The 14475-nt window shown below is 38.0% G+C and overlaps 2 protein-coding genes across 5 annotated transcripts in view; both read right to left on the bottom strand.

Annotated features, from left to right (window-relative positions):
* Positions 1-62: 62 nt before the first annotated feature.
* Positions 63-2411, bottom strand: tmem258 (transmembrane protein 258). Its single transcript, XM_088416959.1, has 4 exons — positions 2311-2411; positions 1943-2052; positions 281-409; positions 63-197 (listed from the first exon to the last, which is right to left on the bottom strand). Exons 1-3 carry the CDS (start codon positions 2311-2313, stop codon positions 283-285), a joined length of 240 nt encoding a protein of 79 aa, XP_088273085.1. The 5' UTR covers positions 2314-2411; the 3' UTR covers positions 63-197; positions 281-282.
* A 535-nt stretch (positions 2412-2946) lies between these two features.
* Positions 2947-14475, bottom strand: part of myrf (myelin regulatory factor) — a 30767-nt gene continuing 19238 nt past the window's right edge. For 2 of the 4 annotated variants that reach the window (XM_088418093.1, XM_088418095.1), the window contains exons 8-27: positions 13885-14080; positions 13720-13796; positions 13116-13226; positions 12949-13054; positions 11429-11629; positions 11184-11292; positions 10940-11049; positions 9713-9873; positions 9557-9629; positions 9378-9460; positions 9241-9309; positions 8366-8452; positions 8151-8218; positions 7899-7973; positions 7101-7331; positions 6897-6990; positions 6722-6784; positions 5686-5791; positions 5524-5598; positions 2947-4639 (exon numbers count right to left, since the gene is read on the bottom strand). In XM_088418093.1, coding sequence (XP_088274219.1) covers positions 4559-4639; positions 5524-5598; positions 5686-5791; positions 6722-6784; positions 6897-6990; positions 7101-7331; positions 7899-7973; positions 8151-8218; positions 8366-8452; positions 9241-9309; positions 9378-9460; positions 9557-9629; positions 9713-9873; positions 10940-11049; positions 11184-11292; positions 11429-11629; positions 12949-13054; positions 13116-13226; positions 13720-13796; positions 13885-14080 — 2176 coding nt within the window. In that variant the 3' untranslated portion in view covers positions 2947-4558. The remainder of the gene's footprint in view (positions 4640-5523; positions 5599-5685; positions 5792-6721; positions 6785-6896; positions 6991-7100; positions 7332-7898; positions 7974-8150; positions 8219-8365; positions 8453-9240; positions 9310-9377; positions 9461-9556; positions 9630-9712; positions 9874-10939; positions 11050-11183; positions 11293-11428; positions 11630-12948; positions 13055-13115; positions 13227-13719; positions 13797-13884; positions 14081-14475) is intronic. The other 2 variants (XM_088418094.1, XM_088418096.1) reach the window with 2 other exon arrangements.

Genomic DNA, 14475 nt, shown 5'->3' with positions numbered 1-14475 from the left:
CCTGTAACCGGAGTAACATCAATGTTTAATCTAGGACCCTGAATGAATGAAAATAGCAGATGTACAAAGCCCCATTTTATTTGAAACCGATCCAATATTTTGTCAGTGCAGTCCGATCAAACTCAAAATCCATGTCCTGTGTTTGTGTGTTGTCATCTGTCTCCCTGGAATGTGTTATCATCTTTTATGTCGGCCACCTGAAATTACAGCAGAAGCGACTTAGTGGCAACCAAAACATTCAGTTCATGACAAGGAAAAAAGTTTCTAAAGAATCTTTTACCGTCATACATAGATGCCAACCCAAAGTAGCAAGAAGAGCACGCCAAAGCCCATGAAAAGTGAAGCAACTAGAGAGATGAGCAACTCCTTGTAGACGTCTCTGGTGTATTTGGTTGAAGTCACCTCATACCTGATATGTAGAGTCAAGTTTGAACTCTTCAGATAGTGCAGTACAATCTTCATCATATTTATTGCTATCGTTTAAAAAAAAAAAAAAAAAAAGGCTTTTACTGGAGAAAGAGCGACATCTGCTGGCAAGTATAGCCATGTTATGATGATGACAATATTTTTCACGAAAGCAGTGGTTCTCAAAGTGTGGTCCGCGGACCCCTGGGGGTCTTTGGGTGTTTTGGAATTTATTTAGTTTTTTTTTTTTTTTTTTTATAAATTTGTGCCTTTTTCGGCTTAGTCTTTGTTTTTTGGCGCAACCTCTGGCCGCTGTAATGCACTGTTCTAATGTACAGTGGACCTTTTCACCTTACGAAGTGGACCGCCACGTTTTTTTGTACCCTCTACATCATTTCTTTCGGGTCACAACACATCCAAGATGGCAGCCGTGACCACCATGTTGTTTGTGTCCGTGCTCATACATCTATACACGCATCACCGCTTACGTTACTACAATGCTTCTCTTGGCATCACGGTCAATATGGATCTCGTCTTGAGTGCTTAAAATAACGTATTTATTTTGCATTTTACTGCTCAATTCAAACTTGAATGTGTTAGCCATGGGTCCCAAAATTGCTAGTGATGTTAAAGAGAGAAGTAAGAAGATGATTATTATGGAAACGAAGCTGGAGATAATCAAAAAATATGAAGAAGGCTAGGCTACCTTTACTAGGGAATATGGACATAACAAGCTCGTCACTCACTCAACGGTAAAGAAAAAATCCTTCCTATATTTTTTATTTATGTTATTTAATTGTATACATGTATATTATATATGCGTGGCACTTACTATACTATTTTGATACCAATTTTTAATATGTATATTCAATTTTCATGTTTTGGGGGTTTTACACCTATTAGCTATTTAATATAGGTTTGGATTGCCCGCTATACGGCGAATTTGCATTATGATCCCAACGGCAGAACGGGTTAATCTTGTAAACCGGGCCCACTGTACTTAGGTAGAAGTCATTGAAACATCTAGGAAGGATAGAACATTGCATTATCAACCAAACAAATATATGTTTTTGTGTTCATTTTATTTCTATATTAAATTGTTAAAGTACTCACGACTTTTCAATAAAACAATTCAATCAGTTTAATACAATTTTTAAATTGTCATAATTTATAAGTTTGTCTAAATGTGTTATGTTTCTACAGTTGCTTGGTAAAAAGGCAATGAAGCCAGCAAAGCTAATGATGTTTTTGAATAAATAATTGGCAGCAACTTTTGGGGGGGAAATTGGCCCAGTTTGTTATAAGGAGGCATGCAATTTGTACGTTCTTAACTTCAGTATAGCTGAAAAGTAACAAATATACTTGTTGTCAAATTGAATATGTTGCTGAATAAATAGGACACATGTTTGGCTTGATCCAGTGACTAAAGTGCATGCTTCTATCTATACCAGCAGTTCCGTGTAAAAATGTGCTTCGTCTGTGTACACGTTAAGAAACAACCATCTAATATGCACTAATAAAGCAATCAAAAGGATACACAAAAAACCAGGCGGTGAAGAACATGCCGATGGCCAGCAAGACCACAGTGAGGTGGGGAAACACTGCCGGGTTCACCGGGCTGGTGTATCTGGTCATCGCCTCGAGTTCCTGCAGCAACATAACACGCTCATATTATAACAGTTAATCGCCGGCGTGCTAAAAATTCTAACCCCGATCGTTTTGAGTTCACCCGTATTGGTTTTTAATGGGAGATTGACGCGAGAGGCTAACGCCGAATTGCTAGCCAGCACATCGTTGATAAACACACGACACAAGATAGTAACTACGTGCGTTTTCTGGCATAATGCACAATAACGCTTAGCAATGAAAATATACATTTTAAAAGAGGTCACGCGAAAAACAAACCATTTTGAAAGAGACGAAGATCCTGCGTCTCTGGTTCGACAGTATAAAGCCACGTACTGCCTCTATTCAGAATCTTTTCCGGGTCAGGTGACGTAAGTTTTATTAATGTATATGTCCTTGGTTTGGTCTTTCAGGTTTCAGCGCAGCCTTGTTCATGTGATAGTCCATATAGAAAATAAGTTTGCGGCCATTTTGCCACCTGCTGTCAACTCAATTTAACATCGTTCAGGGCTCAAGAAGCGAATAATCATAGCTTATTTTTCAAACGTTACATGACCAGTCAGAAAACAGATGACGGTAATGGGTTATTACCATAGAAACTGTGATGTCCTTTTCAGTCGACATCAAATGGCAAAATTACTGCCCATAATTTAGCTAAAACTGCCGGATTTTGCTGCTTGGTTCATATTCTGCAATTTTAATCAGGATGCCATGTTTGAAATAAAATCAGCGTGTTTTCTCTGAAAATGACCAGAATCGAGTCTGCAACGTCAATGAGCATCCTTGCGGGACCTTTAAGACAAGGTCCAGGGCAAAGCAGGTTAAACCGAATATAATTCCTTTGCCGCCATCTGGTGGGCTACAGAAAGACAAAAAAAAGGAAGAAAAAAAAATAAGAGAAAGGAGCCATCACGATTCTTGTACCACAAATCATATATTTATTTGCTTTTACTGTATTACATCATATTATTGAAATAAAAAGCTCTGTGAAAGCAATGACGATATGGGCTCGATATTACATATGGTGATATTTAAGTATTAAAGTTAGCGTTATGGTATTGACTTTACATGTGATGTAGAAATTGATAATCTGTTTTTTTTCTATTATTCAAGTTCAGAATATGGAGAAGATAGACTAGATAGCAACAGAAACAGATTCTAAAAAAGAATATAACACCAAAATGTAATGCAGTTCTAAAGGAGAGTCTAAAGCAGATGGACAGAGCAAGAGCGGTTCATTATGTATGTACAGTGTATATATACACAGTGTGAAAAGTGCTACAGTGGTTTCATTTATGCTAGCTGGTGCATTATAAATAAAATGGAGTACTACAAAACCAAGCAATGGGAAAAATGGTTTATGTATTTATGTACCGGTAATGGTAAATAGTAGGTGTTTTCTCTGATGGCTGTTTTTCCTATAAGATATTGAATTTGATAAAAAAGTTGTCTGTAGGCAATGGCTTTGAAAGACAAAAGAAAAACATATAAGAATAAGACAAGAATATATTTAAATCATAAAACAGTATACGCAACATTATATCACACACATTAAAATTGTTACGAGATTATTCATCTTAATTTGAGAAAAATATTTTAAACAGTGATGTAATACTCAGTTTTGGAGCGTGAATTAAACTCAACTCCCTCGCAGCTTTATAATCACTGATGAAAATATGGCAATTGATCTTTTTGAGGGAAAATATTGAAAAACGTTTTTTGTCGTACACTTACCAGCATAACCAAAATTCAGTGTGAGCTATTCCAGTGTTTTCTAAGGAAATATTGTCAGTGTTGGACATATAGTATACTTCTCTATGGTATTTCCAGTTATTTAACATTTATTCATCCAGTCTTATCACATGTCATTCTGAAAAAATGAGCAAGATTTGGTCCCTTCAAACGCATCACACGAAAGTAACCATATTTGTGCAGTAATGCATAAATGCATAATCAGTTTTGAGTATCATTTTGACATTTTAAATGCCAATTGAAGAAAACTTGAGAAAACCCCAAATCTCTACGTGCAGTATTCTCACAAATTGTGGCAAACGACGAAAATGAAGTCGCAGTGTGGACTATTTGAGGTAAAATGCAGGTTGCAACCAGATATAGCTGTTTTATCAAACTCCCCAGTGTATGAAAGTATGCATGTTTTGAGGTGACGGTAGTTTCAGTGTACATAAGGTCAACAAAAATGTGTGCAGTGTCATTCAGAGTAATCTGGCACACAGTGTGTGTTTGTGATGGGTAATTTCAGTTTGCAAACATCATTTCACGTTGGCGTTGAACTGTCAGTCGATGTCAAACATTTCCAGACACAAACAACAGTTGATGACAGCAAAAAGAGATATCGCTACGAACAAGACAACAACAAGTGCAGTGATAGATAGTTTTACATAACTTTCTTTGAAAACAATGTACATTAATAAGACAAAATGCACATTAAAATGCACATCAACCCTACAGGTGGATGTGGCTATCTGTAAGGCACGTATAGGAGGCGAACAGATGTCTTTCTCACATCTCACATGCAGCTGCTCTCAATGAAAAAGTGGTAGTCAGTGTAGGAGGACGTTTCTCCGTCAGTGGCACATTTTATTTCACCCTGTTTAAAAACAAGAACAACACAGAAATAAAAACAAACAAAAAAACATATAGCAACCATTCACTGGTAAATACCTCAAAATACAAAAAAAGATTAGTAATAAAAGACAGCATGTATAACAATAACATTTTTCTCCCATAACACTAACATGATAAAATGCAACTGCATTAATCATAGTTGACGTCAAATGACGTCGATGGCCCTCCTTGGTAGGGTTTCCACTTACATCTAAACCTTCTATCTAAACTTACATCCTTTCACGTCAATGGTGCTCAACGAGTTAATTTGTTGTAATCTGTAATTTCAATTTGACAGGTCAGAAAATACAAAAACATATATTGATGATATAGTTACAGGTTTGGGCCATGACTACACACAATCAGCCAAAGTGTTGCTCATCAGTTTCCCAAACTAAATCAGATGTTTGCAAATGCCCCCCCCCCAAATACCCTAATACAGTCAGTCTGTCTTAATGGAGTACAGCAGAAGTAGGACTATATTTATCGCAGATAGACTGAAATACTGTAATGTTCTGTTAAAAAAATGTCTCAAAACTATTGCCTCTCAAAAAAGTTGTCAAGTAATTTAATAACTGATTAGTTGTCAATAAACGACATTAGTTGGTGTCAGTAATGCACCATTAAGATGGTTTGGATCCACCAATAAAACCTGATAGAAAACCCCATAAAATATAATAAGGAATACATCAGGTACATTCATAATTTGTGCCTGCATTACTACATTACTGCTGAGTGATTCGTTGCTGTTCCCTGCTGGGGCGGAAATGAATCTTTTCAGTTGAACATAGTCATGGTATGAATTAACTTTGTAGTTAAAGTCACCACTTTATTGATAACTGATGATTTCCAAAACTAAGTACTCACAGACGAGGAGACTCGAAAGTGATAGGTGATGTCCTGGAAGGACAGCAGAGGCAGTGACCACAAGTGATGAGTGCCCTTGAAGAGGAAGGTTTAGCAGTCAACAAACAAACGAGAAGGAAACGTGTCTGTGATTAATATGTAATTCGAAGCAATGTGATTTACCTGTGTTGATGTTCTATGCCCACTGTACAGCTTTGTCTCAGTTTGATTTGGACACAGACGTCCTTTGGTGGCTCGACATTGTTGGACCCACACACTGTCTGTGGATCTGAAATAAATGAAATGGATTGATATCAATATATCAATATAAATACATACTAAGTGGTCCAAATTTTCCATTAGTGCTTGACAACACGAACGAAAGGGGTACATACATGTTTTTTGTTCACTGTTGATACTGAAACAACGCATTGAAAATGAATGCCCCATTGTTTAATTTCGTGCTAGTTAACATATAATGCTCTATTTGTCTGCGTGATTACAAAGATCTATCAGTTCGCAGCAGCTGATGACTATTTTAGCATCACCAGCTTTCCTGTTTAGATGTCCCATCCAATAAAGACAGCCACATACAGTAGGTACAGTGTGGGTTACTGTAGGTCAGTGTTTATCAGTTTATTGTTTATCACAGGATACTGTGCCTTTGGTGGTAAAATCCCTGCTCGGGTACAATTCGGTTGTAAGTATCTTCTTAGAACAATACATTTTAATTTATCTTTAGCAACAGTTTAAAAAAAAAAACTTCTATGTAAAATACATTTTAATTGGATCATCATTTAAGTACAGTTTTGTTTGCTCAAACTCCATGATGTTACAGTGACATTTTTATTAAATAATGTGTATTTAGCAATAAAACTTTGAAGTATTTTTAAGTGGTAACTACTGCTTTAAAGTGACACTGTGTAAGAGTTAGCTACAGACAGCAGGAGGAGGAATTTTTTTTGCTGTATTTACCGTAATGCCCCTTATGCACCTACAGGTGCGTGTGAAAACTTACACATACTCCTTGGAAGTATGTGTAATTCAGGGGCATTGCGGTATTTTTTTTTAAATGAAAAATTGTTTAAATCTTACACAATGTTACTTTAAGTAATAGCTAGTGACAACAATTAGGCTGATATTGATAGTATATAATAATGCAATTTTGTTCAAAAGATATTTTAGCCACATTAACATTGTGAAGTGGTCAAATACTCACATCATGTGCAAAGTAATTTGGGATAATGAAGAATTTGTGTTTCCATGGAGGGATATTGTGTAGCTGGAGGAAACAGGAAAACAATATCATAAGATCTGCATTCAAACCCACAAAGGATATACCAAAAGACACAAAACTGAATAGCTGTAAAAAAATAAATAAAATAAAAACACACCTGCAACTGTGTTTGTTTTTACAATATTGTGTTGAGAGTTCTTGCTCCGTCTCCACTATATGCAGACCAGTCAGAGATGGAACTGATCTTGCTTCTGGAAGAATAGGCAAAGTATTGCGATGTATTGTGTGTGGACTAGCTGCTGCTACTTTACTCCGAGCATGCTATGTGTGTGACAGCAAACACGGTCGTTGATAAATTTACCCTTTAAATATACACTTCGTTGTCTGCGTGGAGTTGGCTGCTGTCCACCAGGCAGACGGTTAACAGTTCCCGCTCCATCCATGTCTGCTGATGTCGGTCTCTTGGACTTGGACAGGTAAAGTGGTGCCGACGTGTGACTGAGACGGTTTCTGTTGCGTCCATCCTTGTCCATTATTCTGGACTTGGCTTTCTTAATAATTGTGCCTGGAGTGGGAACCAAGTTGTCTGGAGCTATGCAACACAGACCATGGTTCATCGTAATTTACTCAGTAAAAAATCATTCGTTTTATGATACAAAATAGTTAATAGTTTGTTTTTTTCACACTCATGACACTGTCATAAAATAATGAATTTAACAGTATTATTTTGGTTGTTGTGTGTCGTGGATTCAACCACACGCATGACTCAGCTCACAAATTAGGCAAGATGCTAACATAGCCATAGATTGTACTGCAGGAAGCGCCAAAACACAGGGGGAAATTCACCTTCGATAATGTACTGTACATAATTATATTTAAACTTATTACCATTTATTCCAAGAGTAAATTGAAATTGAAATGGGAGAAAACAAAGTGAAGTTGTTGCTTCTCTTGGTTTGTGCAATTAGATGTTGCAAGAGGAAGTCACTGCATGCTTTGTTTGGGTGAAAAAGTTGCAAAATTAAATCAGTTCTATTTTTATTTCTCTTGGACGTAAATCGTCGATGGAGAGGGACGCCAAATTAAATCTTACCAAGGCATTAGCTAGGGCTGGCACTACATTAAATGAACATTAAATGACATTAATTGTCTTACTTACCCGCAGAAGATTGGTTGTTATTTATTGTCAGAATGGTAGATGATTGGTTGTTCGAGACTGTGGTGGAACAGCAGGCTGTCAATAAAGTGAAATTTTCATATGTAAGTGAAGGAAATAGGTTTCCCAAAGCACATCTATGTATCCACCTATTTAATGTCACTTTTCCTCTTAGGGTCACAATTGTGCTTTGGATACTTTGGATAAGAGGAGAAAATGTATTATATATGCACTCTCCAAAAAAAAGTACTTTACCTGGTGCAGGCGTCGAGGAAAGTGGAACAAATGGACTCCTGCGTGAGGATCCCAGTGCAGCTCTTGACCTACACCAATCACGTATACCGCACATGACCCCACATTTAACCACATGATAGCAATATATACACATGTCATTAAACAAAAGCACCATGCTGATGAAATTTGATGAGCGGATCAAGAAGTCAAAGCAGTAGCAGAAAAGAGAACCATACCATGAACATGCAGTTGGACAGAAAGTGACAGTGGCAGTGAAGATAGGCATCCAAGAGATATAGAGCGCACAAGGGTAGGAAACAAAGCTACGGCAGACAAGCACAGATGATCATATGGAGAGACAGATTTAAGGATGAAGACAAAAAGCATATTTTAATTGGCAAGGTACAGTACCAATTAAATGTTAGGAAACATCCAAAATTCTGTGCTTTTTCATTATTTTAAAATGTTACTCAATTGCAGATTGACACGGGACACTTTTTAAGACTTTTAGTGGTGGACTAAGAATGAAATTCTTTTGAAGCATATACACCACAATGTCTCAAGGCCATACTTCATACTTATGTACTTCTTCCCCTATTTGTAGTAGAGATGGGACTTGACTTTATAAAGCGATCCATTCATTCATGAACCACTCACTTTAACGAGCGGCTCACAAAAATTGTCTCTTATTGTTGTTGTTTTTTGTTTATTTTAAGACATCAATGTTTTACTCATAAAATAATCATTTGGTTTTGTATTACATTGAATTTCATGACATGATTTAAGTGTTTAAGTAAGAAGACATTCAATTGTTTTCATCTAAAATATCTTAAAGTAATAGTATATTTAGGCATGCGGGGAATTGTGCCAAACATTGCTTTATTTAGACAAGCAAAATCGTCTGAAAAATAAACATTCAATAATTTTATTCACTTCAAAACATAAGTAAATATTACAAACACCGGCCAGCATATGCGTGTGCACTGAATGTGAAGAGAGACAAAAAAAAAGAGGTATAAAAGCATGAATTTATTTGACCTCATTGATTCATTTTCGAAGCTGTTTCCAAACCTTTGACTGGTACTGTATGCTTCCAAAACAAACGACATACCCGTCTTTGTCTGTCACGTCCCCTCTATGATGAAGTGTCAGTACATAAAGGATGGACATCGATATGACACTGTTTGGGAAAATACATCTAGGTAAATATATAATACTGTGTGTGTTGATATGTTGTCTCAGGCTAACCTGAAAGCCATGACAATGACGAGGGCCAGGATGCTCCCCTGCATGAACTTCTGACTAATACAGCCTTGTTCTGGAAGCGGGCTCTATTAAAAAATGAAAATAAAAAAGGCACACACACTCCAAATATAAACATCTCGCTGTTGATACAATACCAATAGAGTATATGCATCCAAGCAGACCTTGCTCCCAGGTTTGACCGTCTTCTTCTTGAGGGGGCCACTCCCTGTCCTGCTGAAATAGCTTCCTGACTGGCTGCAATGAAAATGGCAACACATGTCTGATGAGATATAACATCCTTAAAAATAATGACGTGTTCCTGCATTCACTGCTCTCACCTGACCGTGCCTCCACTCACGGTGCTCTTCATGCTGTCGAGACGCCGCAGCTTGGCCAGTTTGCGACTCCAGCGCTCCAGTTCATCTATTCGGGTCTCCAGGTTGTCTGTCAGCTTACACAGCTCCTTCACGGCACCCACGTTTTCCATGAAGATGCGCTCCTTGTCAGAGAGGACATCCAACACAGAGCAAAAGCATGTTTAATGGAGGAACACAACACCCACTACCAAGGAAGTTGTGTGTTCATGCTGAGAACAGTTGGATTAAAAGTAACCATATTCTGGGTCAAAAGAAGACTGACCCAATATTTGGTTTATGAGTTCTTTTACAGAAAAGAAAACCCCAAATTGGGTGTACAAGACAAACCAAAATGTTGGGTCAAAATAATCCCAATATTAGGTTGTTCTTTTTTTGACCCATAAAAGGGTTATTTTTGACCCAAACATGCATGCAAAGCAGGTAAAACTGCTAACATCAATAATAAAGTAATAAGTAATTGTTACTTGAAAATGTGAAACCAATGCATGATTCATTTGATTAAAATTACAAAAATCAATCTTCACCATTGACAGGAATATTTGTCAAAGGTCCACTTTAACAAGGGTTATACAAATAAAATTTGATTTCATTTAATATAAATTATGCATTAAGTACCATAGGACTCTTAACACTTGTGTGCAATTGATATAAAATGACTTCAAAAGAAGCGATACCAGAGTGCCTCTGATGCCAACTGCGTTTTTTTTTTTTTTTAATGGAAATGGGTGGAGAAAAGGATAGGAAAAAAAAAACCTGATAGCAAAGTCAGAATGCTTGAAACTAACTGGTATATTCTTTTCTTAATGGGTGGCATTAAATTAAATAATGCAACTACCTGGTGGACCCTATGACTGAATACATTGGGATGAGGCAGGCAAATCTTGGTCAATATTTTTTAAGTACAGCACATTCAGATGCACTAGTGCCACTAATAGAGACTTAGAACAGAAAACTCCTTTTTATTTTGGTGAATATTATGATATAATGGTTTGTATATATCTATTAGGATCTTTTATGACAAATAATTGGGTTATTTTTTTATCCAACTGTTTATAGGGTGGAGAATCAGAACTTCCCTATTGCATCCCTCTAAGTAAATAAATACAACTTTGTTGTTGTTTATTTAACCAAAAGGTTTTTACAATAAAACACTGCAGATAAAAATCAATCAGCTGGTATTGCTATTACCTTGTTGACAACCAAAAGGTTAGGAATTGTTTCCCCATTGGCACACACAACATCACCGCCCTCCTTGACTGCCTCAGGTAAGATTTGCTGGACCTCTTGCGCAATCACTCCTGGAAGAGAACATGTTGGTATAGTATTAAAGCGAAAGATTTACATAAAACACCAACGAAGCACACAGTTACTGGGATGGTAAACATAAAATACCAGAAAGTGATGAAATGAGATGAGTTACTATGTTTGTTACCAGTCTCTGCAGTGTTCTCTATGCCGACGGTGGCGGCAAACTCGGGCTTGTATTGATAATGGACGAGCCTCATCTGAGAAATCCGTTTCAAATTGTCTGTGGTGTCCACCTACATGCACATGGAACGACAACCAAGCAGATGCAGATGGGATGAAGACACAGATGAATGATCAAAGCAGGCATGATTCATGATGACAAGGAAGGAATCACAAAGAAAGCACACACACACAAACAAACATCCTGACCTCTTGTACATTCTCTTTGGCTCGGATGTCAGACGGATGCACAAGGGAGCCCATGACCTTGACATTACCGTGGACGACAAGGGCCTCGTCGGGCCGGTCGGTGTTGATGCCGACTCTGCCGTGATGGTAGACCGAGTCGGGTAATTGGCCTCGCTGCCACAGCACATCTGAGTCACTTTCAAACTGGCCTGGGTTGGATGCCTGCGGGCGACAGATGCAGTACAGGTGCAAAAAAAGCTGCCGTTGAGTTATTTTAAACAAGCTCAAAAGGGGCCATACAAACACAATGAACAAAAGTATTTGGACACACATATTCAAGTAAAATGCTAAATTGAAAGTAAACCCATCTGGATGAACTATCTTACAGTAAGTTGGGTCCAAAAGTTATTGAGCCAATGCTATTTAGACCCAACAGACTGGGTTGAAAATTTGACCCAGCAGGGTGACATTTTTGATCCAAAAAGGGGTAAAAAAAAAAATGGGGTAAAAACTACCTATGAGTTAACGATTCTTAACTGACTACTTATGAGTTACGCTACCAAGAAATGGGTTACCATGCAGGTTATGTGTATAGCGTATTTTCTCCGGGATGTTTATTTATTTATTTTTTTACATCAGATGCCTCTCCTGATGCACCCACACATTATCCATGGGTGGGCCCTCACTGCTATTTGAACCCGAAGGCAGAGATTGCCCAACCAACAACCACATTTTCCAATAAAGCTACATTACTTTTACATTTCAAATTCAGAACATAACTTGTACAGGAATGATGCTTGGCTTCAGGTTTTCCGCCAAAATCTAATCTTCAAATCACTCTTCTGGGTCAAAATAATTTATAGCACCTACTAAGGTAAAAGTGACGGAATTGGCTCAAAATCCACAACTACCAAGGGCAATGACCTTGTGCAATTGCCAGCACTCTAAATATAGAGAATATCATCATGCAAACAATAGTAAGAGTACATTTTATATACTTTTTTTAACAGTATACACTAATGCATTTTACTACGACATTACAGTTATGGTATTTCAGCCACGCAAAGGCAAGGAATAAAATCGGTGACTTTATCAAAGAGATACTGACATTTTCAGTTGTAAAATGCTAATATTGTCTAAAGTGAATTTGATAACTAAATCATTTGTGCAAATGGGAAATATAAGTTGCCGCTTGCTGTCAACTGAAATTAACATCACATGAACTCAGGGCTAAGGCAACAACCAATCACAGGTCAGTTTACAAATGTCACATGACCATAAAATAGATGAGCTGTGATGAGGCATTACCTGAGCCTTAAACAGATGCAATGTCATTTTCAGTGGACAACAGGTGGAAACATATTTTCAAAGGTATTAATCGTGCATGAATATAATTGAGTTTTTAAATGAATTACAGACAACATTAACGTTTGACTGCTGAAAATGCGAAATTGGTGAAGTATCCCTTAAAAGTACGACATGCAGAGGAAAGGAGAAGTCCCATTCACAGCTGATAAGATTGCTGTAGGAGGCAGACAGACATGGCTGGACGTTACCCTGACGATGATCCTCTCAGACACATGAGCAGCCACAGTGTAGGTCTGACTGTGGGACTGAGCGTGCAGCGCCACCACCAGCATAAAGTACCTGCAAGGACAAAAAAATCAGTGCCCTTAGGCCTCGTAGAGCTCTGAAACGTGATACGCACCTCTGGTCAGGATTTGGTTTGCCTTTCTTTCTCATATTGTTTGCTGTGGTCTCACTGAAGTGGAGACGACCCACTGTCACTTTTGTGACCTGTTCCGGGGGCAAGGTAACCCTTTAGTAGACAGAAAAGTTAGTTAGCATTAAATTAAACGTGCTGCTCCTGCAGAAACTCTCGTTAAAATCTCACACGCGCCCTGAAATGCCGTCATATACAAAAGGGGGTACGTTGGGAACCACTGCCTTAAGTTGTCTTATGATGGTGCCGAACACCTGGCTAATAGGAGGTGAAAATCTTTTGTGACATTTCTTTTTTTTTTTTTAAATCCTATCTCTGTAAAATTGAACTTTTTTTCAATCTAATATCAATTGTCCTCCATAGCTATAGAGGATAAACAAACATTCACTCCTTTTAACAAATGTTGTCAATAAGCCTAACGTTTGCAATTGGAATTTATGAGGAAGATGGAGTCAGAACTCTAAGGCAGACATGCCACCAGCTGATATGCTAACCACTAGTTACTGCTTTCAAGTCAAAACAGAAAATCTTATTGAAAACATGTGTTGAGATGCATTTTTTTCAGTTAAGTGTCAACTCCAAGACTTACAAAACTGGCTTGAAAGGCCTCTTGCTTCGATCTGACTGCGACTGCTCCACACTGATGGATTGGTTCATGGCCTCCACCTTGCAATCCAGAGAAAGAAAAACAACACCCTAAATAAATATTCTGTGAGGCCCCTTTCGACAGGATCACTCTTATTCAATCCCTCACTTTCACTCCGTTGAGTTTGAGATAGAAACAGTCGATGGGCTGAAGGCCTTCGTTCGTTTTGACGTACTTGGGATCTCCCAGCATCCCTACGTAAACGGTCACCTGGAAATGATTCTTCTTCTGGCACACAAAAGCATCGTCGGAAAGGGAGAAGTTGAAGCCTTTGTCGGCATCAACGCGGTAGGTTGGCATCGGACTAAAGAAATGGTGACAAAGGAGGAAAGTGAGATTGGACATTTTTTTTAACGGTAAGAAGAGCATTACCGTATTTCTCCGGTAGTTTCAATGCTTTTTTTCTTTTGACACAGCTGATATATATATATTTGTCGAAAAGCCCTGAAGGTCATCATCACTATCTGCTCCAAATAGCTCCACCCATCCTCATTACTATTGATCTTTAGACCCATTCAATTTGTTTGAAACGGAGGTCTTGGGAGATGATTTGCTGATCATCTTACATGGGATGTTCTTAACCTAAGTGACAACTGTTTGTGAGATCAGTGTGGAAGGTTGCCCTTAGCTGTTTCTCCCTCCACCTGCCGACTTCCATACCGCCTTGTTCAAGCACATTTAAGGCCTGAAGGAGACAAG

Source organism: Hippichthys cyanospilos, chromosome 6, assembly GCF_059441005.1.
Source record: "Hippichthys cyanospilos isolate Australia breed blue-spotted pipefish chromosome 6, RoL_Hcya_1.0, whole genome shotgun sequence".
Taxonomy (NCBI): Eukaryota; Metazoa; Chordata; class Actinopteri; order Syngnathiformes; family Syngnathidae; genus Hippichthys; species Hippichthys cyanospilos.
Note: the sequence above shows the minus strand (reverse complement) of the source record. Positions and strands in the feature narration are given on the sequence as shown.

Bases quoted from the DNA above. Each gene is read 5' to 3' on its own strand.
- tmem258 (XM_088416959.1), bottom strand. The intron at 410-1,942 runs GTATCCTTTTGA...TCTACATATCAG, and splicing joins TTCACCGCCTGGTTTTTTGT to GTATGAGGTGACTTCAACCA.